The sequence below is a fragment of the Ziziphus jujuba genome, chromosome 3 (assembly GCF_031755915.1).
Source record: "Ziziphus jujuba cultivar Dongzao chromosome 3, ASM3175591v1".
In the NCBI taxonomy this organism is placed as follows: domain Eukaryota; kingdom Viridiplantae; phylum Streptophyta; class Magnoliopsida; order Rosales; family Rhamnaceae; genus Ziziphus; species Ziziphus jujuba.
This window is the reverse complement of record NC_083381.1, coordinates 18993070-19009137: the sequence shown is the minus strand read 5'-3', so window position 1 is coordinate 19009137 and position 16068 is coordinate 18993070. Positions and strand designations below refer to the sequence as shown.

Here is a 16068-nt window from a genome sequence, read left to right as displayed (position 1 = left end):
TCTATCCTTCTCAATTGTCATGCCCAAAATCCTTTTTGCCTGACCAAGCTCCTTCATATCAAACTCTGAACTTAGTAACTTCTTAACTGAATCAATAACTTTTGCATTTGGTCCTGACAACAACATATCATCTATATACAAAAGCAGAAATACAGCATTTGAGCTTGCTGTCTCCTTGAAGTACAAACAACTATCAAAGTTGCTCCTCATAAAACCAGCCTTCACCACGAAGGTATCAAACCTTTTATACCACTGCCTTGGTGACTGTTTTAGACCATAGAGAGACTTCTTTAGCATGCATACTAACTCTCCACCCTTTCTAGTCACTTCATATCCCTCTGGTTGCTTCATGTAAATAGTTTCTTCTAAATCCCCATGAAGAAAAGCAGTCTTTACATCCAATTGTTCTAGTTCCCAATCAAAATGTGTAACTAAAGAGAGAATGATTCGAATAGTAGTATATTTGACTACAGGTGAGAAGATTTCATTATAATCCACACCTTCAACCTGGGTAAACCCCTTTACTACCAACCTTGCCTTGAATCTCACTGGATCTGACTTGGTCAACCCTTCCTTGACTTTATAAATCCATTTACAGTCAACAACTCTTTGTTTTACAGGCGCCAACACCAGATCCCATCTATGATTATCATGAAGTGACTGCATTTCCTCATCCATTGCTTGCTTCCATTTTGCTGATTCTGAAGACTTCATAGCTTCTTTATAATTCTGAGGTTCATTATCAGAGAATTCTTGAAATCCAACTAAAGCATATGCAATAAAATCTGCATAGCTGTATCTCTTATTTGGAATAATCCTCCTTCTAGCTCTATCTCGAGTCAATAGGTATCCTGGTGATGCAACAGTTCTTGAAGGTGAAGAAAGCTGTTGTCCTTGCCTTTCTTCATCTGATTCTGATTCTGAATGCTCAGGAGTTCCATGGACTTCAGCTTCTGATGATGATTCCTTTGGTGCACTTCCCCTATTGTCTTGAAAATCAATCTCAAGCATTACTAAGTCCATTTGCCTTGACATTTGTTGTGGTTGTTCACTTTCAGTACCTGCACTGTTAGTATTCTTGCAAGGCATAATATTTTCATTGAAAATGACATCTCTACTAACAATGACTTTAAAACCATTTCTGTCCTTAACCCACAGCTTATAGCCTTTGACACCTTGAGGATATCCTAGAAAGACACATTTGATGCCTCTAGGTTCAAGATTACCTTCTGACTGATGTGCATATGCTGCACATCCAAACACTCTCAAATTATCATCATTTGGCAACTTTCCAGACCAGACATAGTCAGGTGTTTCAAAATTTAAAGCAGTTGATGGTGACAAATTAATAAGATACATAGCAGTCATAACTGCTTCACCCCAAAACAACTTTGGCAAGCCTGATGACACTAACATACACCTTACCTTATCAAGCAAGGTCCTATTCATCCTCTCAGCAACACCATTTTGCTGAGTGGTATGCTTGACAGTTCTGTGTCTCACAATTCCTTGAGTCTTACAGAAATTATCAAACTCCCTATTACAGAACTCAAGACCATTATCTGTTCTTAAAGCCTTTACTGTCCTATTTGCTTGTTTTTCAACAAGTAGTTTCCACTCTTTAAACTTATTGAAGGCCTCATCTTTGGACTTCAATAAGATGACCCACACTTTCCTAGAATGGTAATCTATAATAGACATAAAGTATCTGTTTCCACTTTGAGTGGAGACTTTAGCAGGACCCCAAAGATCAGCATGAACATAATCAAGCACAGCTTTAGCTCTATTTGAATTCAAATTAAAACTGAGCCTATGTTGCTTACCTAAAATGCAATTTTCACAAAATTCTAATTTGCTTATCTGATCCTTACCAAAAACTTGTTGCTTATTCAGATAATACATGCCTTTTTCACGTATATGGCCTAATCTATTATGCCATAGCAGAGTTTTATCTGCAGAAGTATGAATTGAAGCATTGCAAGAATCAGAAACAGCCTCACCAAGCAAAACATACAGACCATTTTTCTTAATGCCTTTAAAAGCAACAAAAGAGCCTTTTGAAATCCTCATTTTTTCATTCTCAGTTTTAGTGGTATAACCAACCTCATCAAGCATTCCAAGAGAAATTAAATTTCTCCTTAAACCAGGCACATATCTAACTGAGTTTAGAGTCTTAACAGTACCATCATCTAGTTTAAATTGAACATTACCTATACCAACAACTTTACAGGAATGATCATCACCAAGGAGAACTTGTCCTTCTTCATATTCCTTATAAGACTGAAAAACATCAAGTATAGGACTCATATGGAATGAACATCCTGAGTCTAAAACCCATTCAGTCTTATTTTGTTCAGTGTCAGCCACAAGAACCTCACCAGACTCTTCACTTGAGGTGACAGCAGCAAGATCACTACTCACCTGAATCTTACTTTTGTCATCTCTCTTCTTCTTGTAGCAAAATTTCATTATATGACCTTCCCTCTTACAGTAATAACATTTTCGACCTCTAGTTCTAGACTTGGATCTGGAGTGATCTCTACTCTTGGCTCTAAACTCAGAATTACCAAAAGTTCTTGTTTGACTTCTTCCTCGAACATTAAGTCCTTCACCTTTAGACTCAGATTTCATTTCAATGTCCCTAGATTTTAAAGAACTTATCACCATATCTAAGGACAAGAAATCACGGCCATACTTTATGGCATTCTTGACCTCTCTATAAGACTCAGGTAAAGAATTTAACAAAATCACAGCATTGTGTTCATCACTAAAAGTGACTTTACAATTTGCAAGATCAAGTATTAAACGATTAAACATGTCAAGATTAGAGTCTAAATCTTTATTGGTGTCCATCTTAAAGCCAAAGAACTGCTTAAGCAAAAGAATACGATCAGGTAAAGACCTTACTAGATACAGTTGTTCTAGTTTATGCCACATTTCAGAAGTGGTGGTTACATCATCTACCTTTCTTAGCACATTGTCTGACAAGTGAAGAATGATCGTACTTAGAGCAATCTCATCCATCTCCAATTTCTTGTATTCTGAGAGATCTGCAGAGAATGTTCCATCTATGGCTCTTGCTACTTTCATCTGGACAAGAACAGCCTTCATTTTCTTCCTCCAAAGCAGGAAGTCCCCTTTGCCATTGAAGATCTCCACCTCAATCTTCGAGGCCATTCATGATCATATGAAATTACACAATTCTTGATAAAGAAGCTCCACCAACTTTCCTAACCTTGCTCTGATACCACTTGTTGTGGAAAAGCAGCAAGAACAAGAAATAAAATCAATGAGATGCATACACGATTTAATGAGGTTCGGCCAAAAACTATTGCCTACGTCCTCGTGCTCAGGTTCTGAGCTTCTGCTATTATTGATAAAATGAGGAAAAACAAGAGCTTAATAGGTTCTATAATGGTGAATCACTCAGAACAACGCCCAACCCAACCCGTAAGCCCACATACACCCTCACTCAATCTGTCCTGACCAATTTCACAAAGAAATCATTCCTACACCTACAGATTACTTTGATGAGTTTGTACAAACACGAAGAACTCAACTTCCTCTCACAATCACTGAAACACAAACTCAACCCTTAGCTCTGTAATTCTGCAAAATCCAGAAGTAAGAATGAAGAAGACGAAGACCGTTATATATATCTAGCATTGCTGTTGCTGATGTGGCAATCCAAATGACATGGACCAATGATACTTAGCCCTTCACATAACCACCATAACTAATTCACATGGCCTGCACGTGATTCTGTTATCCAAATAAAACCACCGTTGTGCCAATACGACACCGTCCTACTTAAATCATTAAAACCAGATGAAAAAAGCTGTCGTTCTTCTTCTCAAAACTGTGTAAATGTATTATATCAAAAACGGCATCGTTTCTTACTTCCTTTATGCACAAGCTTAAACAGCAGATGCACATCAATTCTCAAACTCCTCAACTCTTGAGGATTATTTCTTTACACAAAGAATAAATAAATAAAAAATGAAGCATAACCTAAAATTTTGTCGACTTTTAGTTTTTTTTAGTTCTTTTATTTAATTTTTTTCTTCTTTTGTGTTCAGTCATATATAGTAGCTAATTAATATATCTAACCAAAGGCACCTAAGTAACAGCTTTCCAACCAGGAGAGTGATCATTTTCTGTTAATATATTTAACGTGGTTTTATGAAAGTGAATCTGTTTGTGTCTTTGAATTTGTTTTTTTTTTGAATGACTTTCTGCTTCTAATTGAGCTGTAGCTAGCTCTTCCCGGCCCGTATCAAGTGGTTCTATACTATCCAATCTAAATATGATCTGCATTCCGACCAAGGCCTTGATTTCCTTTTTTTTTGTTGAAGCATAATAAAAGACACAAATTAGACATGTTCGTCAAAATTAATAATTTATCAGTTTTGTTGCATATTCTTTTCTGAATGGCTTTCATACTTCTTAAATACCTCTAACTTAATTTGTTCAAGCTCTTCTTTATATCAAGTTTGTCTATTGAAAATTAGAGCTTGTATTTTTCTCTCTCTCTCTCTCTCTATATATATATATATATATATATAATTAAAAAATATACTTTCTCAATCTACTTTCCACCTTTTTCAAATCTTAGTACTATTAGAGAAATTTCTTATGCTTTTCTATTTAAATCCTTACTGCTAGATTTGCCAAGCAAGGTAAATGCTCCGTTTTGTCCTGTTTTGACAAAAGAAAGTTTTTTTTTTAATTGTTTTTTTTTTTTTAATCACATCAAAACATGTTACGATAAGAGATTGATCTATTAAGTATTGACAATGAACAATATGATTAATTGTCACTATTTCATTCATAGCTGAGTGGAGAATACAAAGCATGTTCTTATTCCCCTTTCGTCACGCATGGTAGTTTTTCCAAAGTGATAGTGGTCTTCCATTCCTTGTTTTTCTAGCATACACTGCAGTGGGCCCCAGTCAGTATACACTGTTTGTTTTGTGCTTGTGCATATTTTGTCCTATCAGTCAGTAATTATTGAAAATTTTGGTTGGAAATCTTAATGTTTAGCATTTAGATTTTTTCATGATATTAGAGCAGCCACACACAATGACAGATGTGTTTTTGCACCATTAGACACTATTTGACTCGATCAGAATTGCAGAATTCATGTCATGCCAGAATTCTTCCACCAAAATTAAACGCACTATTGGTTCAGTACTCAAGCTACATTCCATCAAATTCTTTGTGACTAATGAATAAATAACCAACTATGACTAATGAAACATGAGACATTAGTAAAGGCAACACAACGATACAGAGAAAGAAAATGCGAACACAAAAAGACAGCATAAACAAATCGTGGTATTTCCATGTCATATTTTAGATGAATTTATATAACAAAGGTGTTTTTATTTGTGTGCTATGTAATTGGTTGCTCTGTGCAGTTATCTTACACAACATCAACATTCAGGTAATCTATTAATTTCTGAACTGTCATTAACTTGTGAATTTCTAGTTATAATAGTCAAATAGTTTCTTCCATTTTATATTTTGATTCAAAATTTTATCTGAGAGATATTTAATAGCTTTTTATGCTCTTAAGCTCTTAGCAAAAAGACCTTTGTTCTCAGCAAAACCTTGGCAACCAAAACAATTTAATGCAAACTTATGCATTTAACGATTTGAGTTTTGACCATATTTTTGTCCATATGAATTCGGAGAGGGTAATTTGGCTGCATTGCATTTGATTCATGATTTCATGATTTCTTTGAATTTTCCTCTTCTCCATATTGGGCGTGCCTATTAATTTGAGTTTGTAATTTTTCTGTGTATATGTTAACTAATGAATTTTATGATTTCTTTGAATTTACCTTCTGAATGGCTTTCATGCTTCTAAACTTAAGGACCTCTAACTTAATTTGCTAATCTCTTTCCCATATTAAATGTGTCTTTTCCATATTAAGTAACTTTGGAATAAAAATTGTTGCACCTACTGGTTAAAAACTAATGCTGAAGAGAAAGTTTGTCGACGAAGATAAGACCATAATTTTAAAAATCCCATAAAGAGGAAAGACAAACCGGTTAAAATTATTAAAAAAAATATATATCAAAAGGAGGTTTTTAAGTAATTTTACATTCTATATAGTGCGAGTAGCAATTCTTGCCGTGCAAAAAGGTGCACTCTTTTTCAATCTGTTTGGACATTTTTATGTTTAACTGATGGGCCGCATAGGCCCAAAAGTGCTTTACATATTTTCACTAGGAAATATAAAAAGGAGAGGAAAAAAAAAAAAAATAGTGAAAATCCTTACACAAGTTTTCTTACTTGGGTAAAATTGCTCCAATCGACCGACTTATATATATTTGACACAATATATTGCAATAAATGGCCGACATACATCAAGAAAGGAAATTTTCACATAATAGGAATTAGGTGAAGTTATTCTAATAAAAATTCAAATATGAAAATTATTTAAAAAATTAATTCCAATGTTTAGATACAAATATGTGGTTATATTAGACAAATATGACATTTTCATAGAAATTTTGTGAATGGTCTGCTGTAAAGTAATTTGTTATTTCTACGTGTGTGTGTGTGTGTGTGTGTGTGTATCCACAAGCATAACAATAGATAATACAATTTTCTTATAATTACTTGTAAATTAATACTTGAAACAGAGATATTTGTTTTGATTTGCTCTGATAGTTTCATAAAATCAAAATGTTTATATTTATCTGGTTGTGTAGTTCTGCTTAAAAATGGAATCAACTGGTTAAACAAGAATTCCATCAATCCCTCTCTGAACTATGCCCTTCAAGTCTGGGGCTGGAAGGAGATAATAAAAATATCGTGATTCAAGTGTTGATATATATATATTTTGACTTAAAAATATCTTGTCTATTTTTTGGGGAAATTATGACATTTGTATTCGATGAATTTATAATTTGTAGCTATGTTAAGGTTAACATTTAGGTGGTCTATTAGTTTCTGAACTGTCATTCTTTTCGTTATACGGTAGTCAAATAGTTTGGTTGGTTTGAGTATTTTGTTCTAACTTTTATTTGAGAAGTATTGAATGGCTGAAATGGTCTTAAGCTCTTTGTAAAAAGATCTTGGTTCCCAGGAAAACCAAGAAATCCAGAACCGTGAATGGAGCATTGCAGGGTACAAAATTTGATTTGAATATAGACCATATTTTTGTCCATATGCTTTGGAGATGGTAATGCATCATTGCACGGCACAAAATTGGATCTGTGTGCCTCATGCTAGAAATTATGGTCCAAAAACAATGTCACATATGGAAATGGTTTTAGTAAATATTACATGACTGCAAATTTTGTTTCAGTTCCATCTATTAGTAAATTAAAGAGTGTTACGAAATTGTTTTGTTCAGAAAAAAAAGTCATAAAGAAATACCAGATCATGTTTTAATTTTCTCCATCAGAGACAACAAAATCAGTTTCATCATTAAGTACAAGACATAACAAAGTCCTGGTATATCCAAGCTCGGGCTATCTTATTACACAAGAAAATAAAAACAATCCTAAGACTAATACGGAAAGAAAAGGAACACGCATTGACCATATCCAACAAGGAGAAATTCAGCAGTTTAGGATGTCCATGTTGGGGAATCAAACAGCTGCTTTATTGCAATCATATGAAATGGCTCCCATAATGATTGTAATGGATTTGACCGCTTCACAGTTGGATGGAATTGTGGACTTTGTAGCAGGCAATCAAATGCTATCTCTGCAATGGAGATCACTTGGTTTGCTATTCGGCCCCTTGGAGGTGAGAGACGTTGATCTAGTACATCCTTAAGCAGAACGTTAACATTTGAAAGAAAATATTTTGTTCTGTTTCGCTATTTTATTGAAAAGTTTGGTTAAGAAGTCCAGCAGTGATATAACTAAGCGTCACCTTTACGGCCTTGCATGCTGTGGTTCTACTAAATATTATTAAACATTTGAAAAGAAAATGACCGCAAATTTTGCTCTGTCTCCTTGTATTAGCAATTTAAATACCAGATCATGTTTTCAATCCATTAAACACACCAGAAGCTAGACATCACACAACCAAGTCTTGGAATATCTAAGCTCAGGCTAAGTTATTAAGCAAGAAAACAAAAACAAGTGACTAATGAAGAATGACAGAGTGAAAGAAAATGCAAACACACACACACACACACACACACACATAGACAATCTAAAACTAGGAAAAATTGCAGCAATTTAGCATATCCATGTTGGGGAATCAAACAGCTGAATTATTGTAACTGTGGACTTTGTTGCCTGCAAACAAATGTTATTTCTGCAATGGAGACCAGTTGGTCTGCTATTCGCCTTGTTGGAGGTGACAGAAGCTGGTCCAGCACTCATTTATCAAAATACGCTGTATTTTATAAGCAAATTGATATAAACCCACATTTATCAATATGCCCTATCTCTTAAGTCTTCCACTTATCAAGTGGTTTGAAACAAACCAAAATTAGTAATTGTTTTCCAACCAGGACAATTCATTTTCTTGGTTTAGGAAAATGAATTTCGTGGTTTTTTCTTATATTTCCTTTTGAAAGACTCTCTGTTTCCAGTTGACCCCTTTTTTACCCAAATGGTTCCGACCAAGACACTAATTAGACATATTTGTCAAAATTAATGATTTCATGATTTCTTTGAATTTTCCTTAACCTCTTCTTCATGTTAAGTGTGTCTATTAAGTCGAGTTTGTAATTTTTGTGTGTGTCTATTAACTAATGAATTTCCTTATTTCTTTGAATTTTCATTCTCACTAGCTTTCATGCTTCTTAACTAAACTTATGAACTTAATTTGCTCAATCTAGTTTCAATATTAGGCGTGTCAATTACTAAGGTAGATTTTATAAAAGAATGTGTTTTTTGAAGTGTCTATTTATAAAAGCAATTAAGTACTCAGTAGAGAAATGTCTTATACTTAAGGTAGTAAAATAGTCACTGCCATATTTGACTGCTATGCAAGGTAAACGCTCTGTTTTTGCCCTGTTTTGATAAAAGAAAAAGTCTCTGCTATGTTTTTTTACTTTCTTTTTTTTTTTTTTTTGGTTTTTTTTTTTCCGAGTGATCTTTACTAGACAGTGACTTTTACCTTCTAGTATACCTCTTAATTTGAAGTCTTATCTTCTTGTTAGTAACAACCAAAAAAAAAAAAAAAAAGAGGATCGGATTAAAAGTCAACAAATACATTCTCCTCAAAGGAAGAGATTATGTATACTCTCTGGGTAAATTTTAAAATATAGAACCGGACTAGATTATTTGAAATTTAGTCCAAATAGATTGAACTAATATAAATATAACTAACACAATTCAATTGGACTACATCTAAGCTATGTTCTAACCTCATCTTATATAAACAAAAGAAATAAAACAAATTTTTCCTATAATTACTTGTAAATTTATGCTTAAAACAGAGATATTTGTTTATCTTTATATATCTTCTCCATTGTATAAGTTCTCTAGAGAGAGTTCTAATGGCAACTTTCGTTTTCATCAAGGAAGGCTTCCTTATCAGAAAATTATTGTCAAGGGTAATGAAACATCTTGTTTCCCTTTCTTCGCCTTGTAAATGAATACTTGAAACTAAGATACCAGTTCAAATTTATATTGATCCTATATTTGAAAATACACTTGAGGAAAATTATGATATTGAAAAAACAACTGTGATTCATGTATTTATATGTATAGTTTGACATACAAAGTAAGAAATAAAAAACCTTTGCCCTTTGATGGGCAAAATGTGACATCCCATTTGATATTTAATTTGCATTTGATCACGGTTCAGATAACTAACTGCAAGGCCAGATGAATCTTGAGCCTGCTTACAAGGCTTGTGATCATAATTGTTGATGCAGGTAGACAAAGAGCTTGTCGCTCATGATATATTATGGACAAAAACTACCTTCTGTGGAAATGGTTTTAGTAAATATTATATGACATTTGGAATTTAAATGACAGCAAATTTAGCTTTGGCTCTATCTATTAGCAAACTAAAGAGACTCATGAAATTGTTTATCCAAAATCAGGGAAATAGAAGAAGCCAGATAAATAAAGTCTCTTTACTCATTAAGACGTTACACTGCCAAGTCTTGTCCATAATAAGCAAGAAAAGGAAAACAACCCAGTGACAAACGAAGAAAGACAGAGTGAAAGAAAATGCACACAGACATGTAGACAATCTAAAACAAGGAGAAATTGCAGAAAATTTAGGATGTCCATGCTGGGGACTCAAACAGCTGCTTTATTGTAACCATATGAAAAGGAACTGACAATGATTGTAATGGAGTTGACAGCTTCTGAGATACTTGCTTCATAGTTGGTCGTGACTGTGGACTTTGTCGCACGCACACAAATGCTATTTCTGCAATGGAGACCACTTGGTCTGCTATTTGCCGCTTTGGAGGTGAGAGACGTTGGTCAAGTACATCCTTAAGCAGAACATCAGCAGCATGTAATGGTGATGATAACAGAGATGATATGAGGTCTCCAGGATGCTCTCCCATGAGAGATTCTAATGCAACAACTCCGAAGCTGTAGACATCAATCTTCTCATTTACTTCCATTGTATAAGCAAGCTCTTCAAAGAAATATGAATTGCAGTTAATATTTTCCAATGATGAGATACTTTGCATATGCCAAATGCCAAAAAGTTAGTAACATTTCCTTCATGGTAGTCGGTAAAATAAATTGTATACAACTTCTTCTAAACATGCAAGTAGAGACCTTGAAAGTGCATATAAAGAATATAGTCAAACCATTAGTTTAACCTCTCTATTATCTAGTAAATATACAAAAAGGACTATTTCTAGGTAAGTCTGTTCTTGAAGTCGTATGAAAAAGGAAAATAGGTAAAAACTACAAGTAATGTGATCTGGTTTGAAATCCTTTTGCTAAGCATGTAAACCAGCTGTCTTATGTTTTTTCCAGGAACTTCTTAGTTCTTGTTTTGACCAAAAAAAGGGGAAAAAAAAGCCACAATATCTATTGATCAAATGATATTTTTTTTGTCGAAATGAAAAAACATGACATTTCCTGGTTACCAAAAAGATCAAAAAATGAATTGTGGAATTAAGATGGAACTTTGATGGAATACCTACCTGGGGCTGAGTAACCCAAGGTTCCTGCAAATGGAGTCCAATTTGATGAGTCTGGATCTAAAGTTGTAGCAGAACCAAAGTCAGAAATGTGAGCTTCACAATCATCATCCAACAGAACATTCTTACTAGATATGTCTCTGTGGACTATAGCTGGTAAACATTCATGGTGTAGATAGCATGTCGCATTTGCCAAACCTTTGACAATATTCACTCTCTTGAGCCATTCCAACTCCATTGCCTTTTCATTGTCGCTCAATATCTTTACCAAACTTCCCATTTCCATGAACTCATACACCAAAAATGAGTATCTTGTATGCACACAAAATCCAAAAATCTTGATGATGTTTCGATGGCGCACTTTTGGCAAAATACTTGTCTCGCTTTTGAAAGCTTGTTGATGGTCTATTCCATCATTCTCATGGAACTTTTTCACAGCAACAATTTGACCAGTTGATAGTAGTGTTTTATACACACTACCATTCTCTCCAACTCCAATGCAATATTTGGAATCAAAATTCTCTGTTGCTGCAACTATTTCTTCATGAACTTTTTTCCCATCGTGGTTCCATGCAGTAAAGAAAGCTTCAGTTTGTGTTTCTCTTGGTTCAACCATATTCGTCACTCTTTTTTGGCAAATAAAAAGCATCCCAACAATGATAAACAATAAAAATAGAATGCCGGAGATGGATACTATGATTGCAATTACAGCTTGATTTCTATTTTTATCTTTAGGTGTGAGGCAAGGCTTCAAACTAGTGTTGTTGCCGCACAATCCTTTATTACCTTCCAAGGCTTCCATTGGAGCTTCAGTGAAAGCTTTGATGTGGGGAAGAGGACCTTCTAACTGATTGTAGGATATATCAACAGTTGTCAAGCTTAACAATTCGTTAAACATGGATGGTATTGAGCCTGACAGATTGTTGTGTGAGAGGTTAAATGTTTCTAGCTTATCCAAATGACCAAGCTCCGAAGGCAACTCTCCTGAAAGAAAATTATTACTTAGATCCAGATTTTCAAGGGAGAGTAGATTCCCAAGTTGGAAGCGAATATTTCCACTGAATTTGTTATTCCTCAAGTTTAAATGCAGTAGTTTTGAACAGTGCTCCAAATGCATGGGAATTGGTCCACTCAATTGGTTGGCTGCAAGATCAAGTGTTTCAAGGTCCGATATCATTCCAATTTCTCCAGGAACATTGCTAGAAAGGGAATTATTGTTGAGCTTGAGAATGTACAACAATTTCAGTTGTCCCAATTCCTTAGGAATTTTACCTACGAGAAGGTTGGATGAGAGGTCAAGTTCCCGTAATTGAGTTGCCTTCCTAAGTTCAGGAGGTAGCCTACCTGAAATTTTATTGTTGGAGATGTTCAACATCGTGAGTTTTGCAAACCGTCCCCAGTTTTTGGAAAGTTCTCCAAAAAACTTATTGGTGCTCAAGTCCATATAATCCAGGTCTGGGTATATTCCGAATTCTTGAGATATATTTCCTATTAGTTGATTTCCACCAACTGAAAGGTGGACTAATGAACTGCAGTTTCTTATGCTTTTTGGAATGGAACCTCTAAAGTTGTTATCACCTGCTGTAAACCATGTAAGCTTCCCATTAAGACAAATATTATTTGGAATGGACCCAACTATTTTGTTTCCACCGAGTTCCAAAGCAGTTAACCTGCTCAAGTTTCCAATGGACATAGGAATTGAGCCAATGAGTTGGTTATCAGACAAATAAAGGATAGAGAGTGATTTAAGCTGCCCTATCTCATTGGTGATGCACCCAACTATTTTGTTTCCACCAAGCCTCAATTCAATTAACTTGCTCAAGTTTCCAATGGACATAGGAATTGAGCCACTGAGTTGGTTATCATACAAATAAAGGGTAGTGAGTGATTTAAGTTGTCCAATCTCATTGGGAATGGACCCAACTATTTTGTTTCCAACAAGTTCCAAATCAGTTAACTTGCTTAAGTTTCCAATGGACACAGGAATTGGGCCAGTGAGTTGGTTATCATTCAAATCAAGGACTGTGAGTGATTTAAGCTGTCTGATCTCATTGGGGATGGACCCAACTATTTTGTTTCCACCAAGGCTCAATTCAGTTAACTTGCTCAAGTTTCCAATGGATATAGGAATTGAGCCACTAAGTTGGTTATCATACAAAAAAAGGATAGTGAGTAATTTAAGCTGTCCAATCTCATTGGGAATGGACCCAACTATTTTGTTTCCACTAAGTTCCAAACCAGTTAACTTCCTCAAGTTTCCAAAGGACACAGGAATTAAACCAGTGAGTTGGTTATCATACAAATAAAGGATAGTGAGTGATTTAAATTGTCCAATCTCACTGGGGATGGACCCAACTATTTTATTTCCACCAAGGCTCAATTTAGTCAACTTGCTCAAGTTTTCAATGGATATCGGAATTGAGCCACTGAGTTGGTTATCATACAAATAAAGGGTAGTGAGTGATGTAAGCTGTCCAATCTCATTGGGAATGGACCCAACTATTTTGTTTCCACTAAATGCCAAATCAGTTAACCTACTTAAGTTTCCAATAGACACAACAATTGGGCCAGTGAGTTGGTTATCATTCAAATAAAGGATAGTGAGTGATTTGAGCTGTCCAATCTCATTGGGGATGGAACCAACTATTTTGTTTCCACTAAGACTCAATTCAGTTAACTTGCTCAAGTTTCCAATGGACATAGGAATTGAACCTGAAAGATTGTTACTATAAGCATAAATCACTTCAAGAGACACCAACATGCCTATTTGAGGTGGTATAAAGCCATTCAAATAATTGTTAGGAAAAGCAAGGAAACGTAATCTTGGCAAAAGGCATATTTGGGAAGGAATGTTTCCGGAGAGATGATTGAACCCCATATCAAGTGAGGTGAGTGTGGAAAGGTTTCCAATGTGCATGGGGATACTTCCATAAAGGGAGTTGTTATATAGGCTAAGCACGAGTAAGTTGGGAAAGGAGGAGAAGTTGAAGTTGTGAAGCGTACCTTTCAAATTACTGCTGTGAAGAGTAATATTGATGACACTTCCAAAATTGTTACACGTGATCCCAACCCAGGTACAAGGAGTATTGTTATAGAGATGATGAGAAGTTGAATGAGTAGAATTGAGATTCCAAGAGCGGAGAAGAGAATGAGTAGTTGGATTCATATCAAGGCTGTCCTTCCATTTCACAAGGGCCTCTGCCTCTCCACTTATTGCAAAACAAGTACTAGAAGAACAAAGAAGAAACAGTAGAACGATGATAAACAACAAAAACTGAGCAAGTGACCGTACAACGAGGTTTAGAATGCAAGGTGCCATGGACTTGATAATTTTTGAACTTTGATTATGGAATTAAGAATGCCTTGGGTTCCTTTCGAATATATATAGGGTGGGAACATTTTATTAATTTAAAAAAAAAAAGAAGGGAAAATTTCAATAACGTGCCTCCTAGTTTAAAACTTTTGCAATATAGCCATTGTATTTTTGTGTGTGTGTGTGTGTGTGTTTTTTTTTTTTTTAATAAAAAGAGAAACTTACCTACCAGTTACTTTTTTATTGCAATTTATCATTTTTCATTTCAAAATGGATAATTAAAGTCAAAATTGTTTGGTCAGAAGACAAAAACACCGTTTGCAAATTTGATCCCAGTCTGCCATCACCATCTTTATCTGCAATGCAACACTGTGCAAAGATGGGATGGGAGTAATTGCGGAAGCCCCCATAAACGCTGCGAGAATTCAAAGTCGGAGTTTGATAGATTCTTCAATGCACACATGAAGCAACAAGGACACATGTGCATACGAACATGTCTATAGCACCAACATTACATAGATTATGAGTCTCAAAGAAGCATTGGTATATGTGTACGAGAGAATTTTTGGTGGTTTTATTTGAGTTTTCCTAATTTTTAAATGAAATGGTCTTCTTTTATTAACAAGGTTGTTTTTTTATTCTTATTTTTGAATATTGGGTTTTTACAACCTATTTTAAGGTAAAAATAATAATAATAAATTGCAGGCAAAATACAACTAGAAGGTAAGTTTGTGCAAAAAATGAAAATTGAATAGTGATCCTACAAAATTTTAAACTAGAAGGTATGCTGTTATGGTTATCCTTTAAAAAAAAAGGGAAATAAGTATTCTTGAGGTAAAAGAAATTCAAAATAAATAATTGTTTTTATTCCTTTTTTTAATTGAAAGGTTAGACGTATTTGTTCGGTATCTTTTTTCAAAGAAAAATATTTATATTTTAAATTGTATAAAAAAATAGTTTAATCCATTGTTATTATTATTATAATTTTTAATTATATATTTAACTTCTTTTTTTTAATGTTTTTATTTGTTCACATTTTACCTTTTATACATAATTTTTTTTTGGGGGGTTCTATTAGGTTTATTTATTGTTTATTTCTTTTATCTCCATTTACTTTATTGTTTTAACTGGACATTTGTGGAGATGTATATATTAAATTATAAGAGCAGATTTTGAATGTAATAAAAATGCCTTAAAAACAAAGTAGAAATTAAAATTAATTAATATGGTTTATTATAGGTATGAAATTAGAGTTTATGAATCATGTGGGTTTTTTTATTTTAATTTTATTTTATGGTAAAATTTATAATGTTTATCAAAATTAGTTTTATTTTATAAACAAACTGAAATGGTAAGCTGCTTGGTGTTTTTTTTTTTTTTTCTTTTATTTATGTTGGAAAAAAAAAAGAAAAAAAAACAAAAAGAGAAGGCTACTTATTATTTGAACAAGCCAATTATAAAAGCATAAATGTAAAAGTCTAAATCATGCTGCTATCTATTTTTGCCCGTCGTATTCGCCAAGTCGATTTACAGAAAATGATAATAAAAAATTTCTTTGACTTTTTTCATTTTGAGTGTACTTCAGCTTCTTCTTGACCTCTGAATATGCTTTACCTCTTAAGTCTTAAGTCTTCCACATATCAAGTGGTTTGAAAA

The 16068-nt window shown here is 34.1% G+C and overlaps 1 protein-coding gene across 1 annotated transcript; it reads right to left on the bottom strand.

Moving 5' to 3' along the window:
- Positions 1–9927: 9927 nt before the first annotated feature.
- LOC107422039 (probable leucine-rich repeat receptor-like protein kinase At1g35710) lies at positions 9928–14418 on the bottom strand. The gene is made up of 2 exons (XM_048476665.2): positions 11103–14418; positions 9928–10582 (listed from the first exon to the last, which is right to left on the bottom strand). The coding sequence occupies exons 1-2, from the start codon at positions 14416–14418 to the stop codon at positions 10212–10214; spliced, it is 3687 nt and encodes a 1228-aa protein (XP_048332622.2). The 3' UTR covers positions 9928–10211.
- Positions 14419–16068: the final 1650 nt, after the last annotated feature.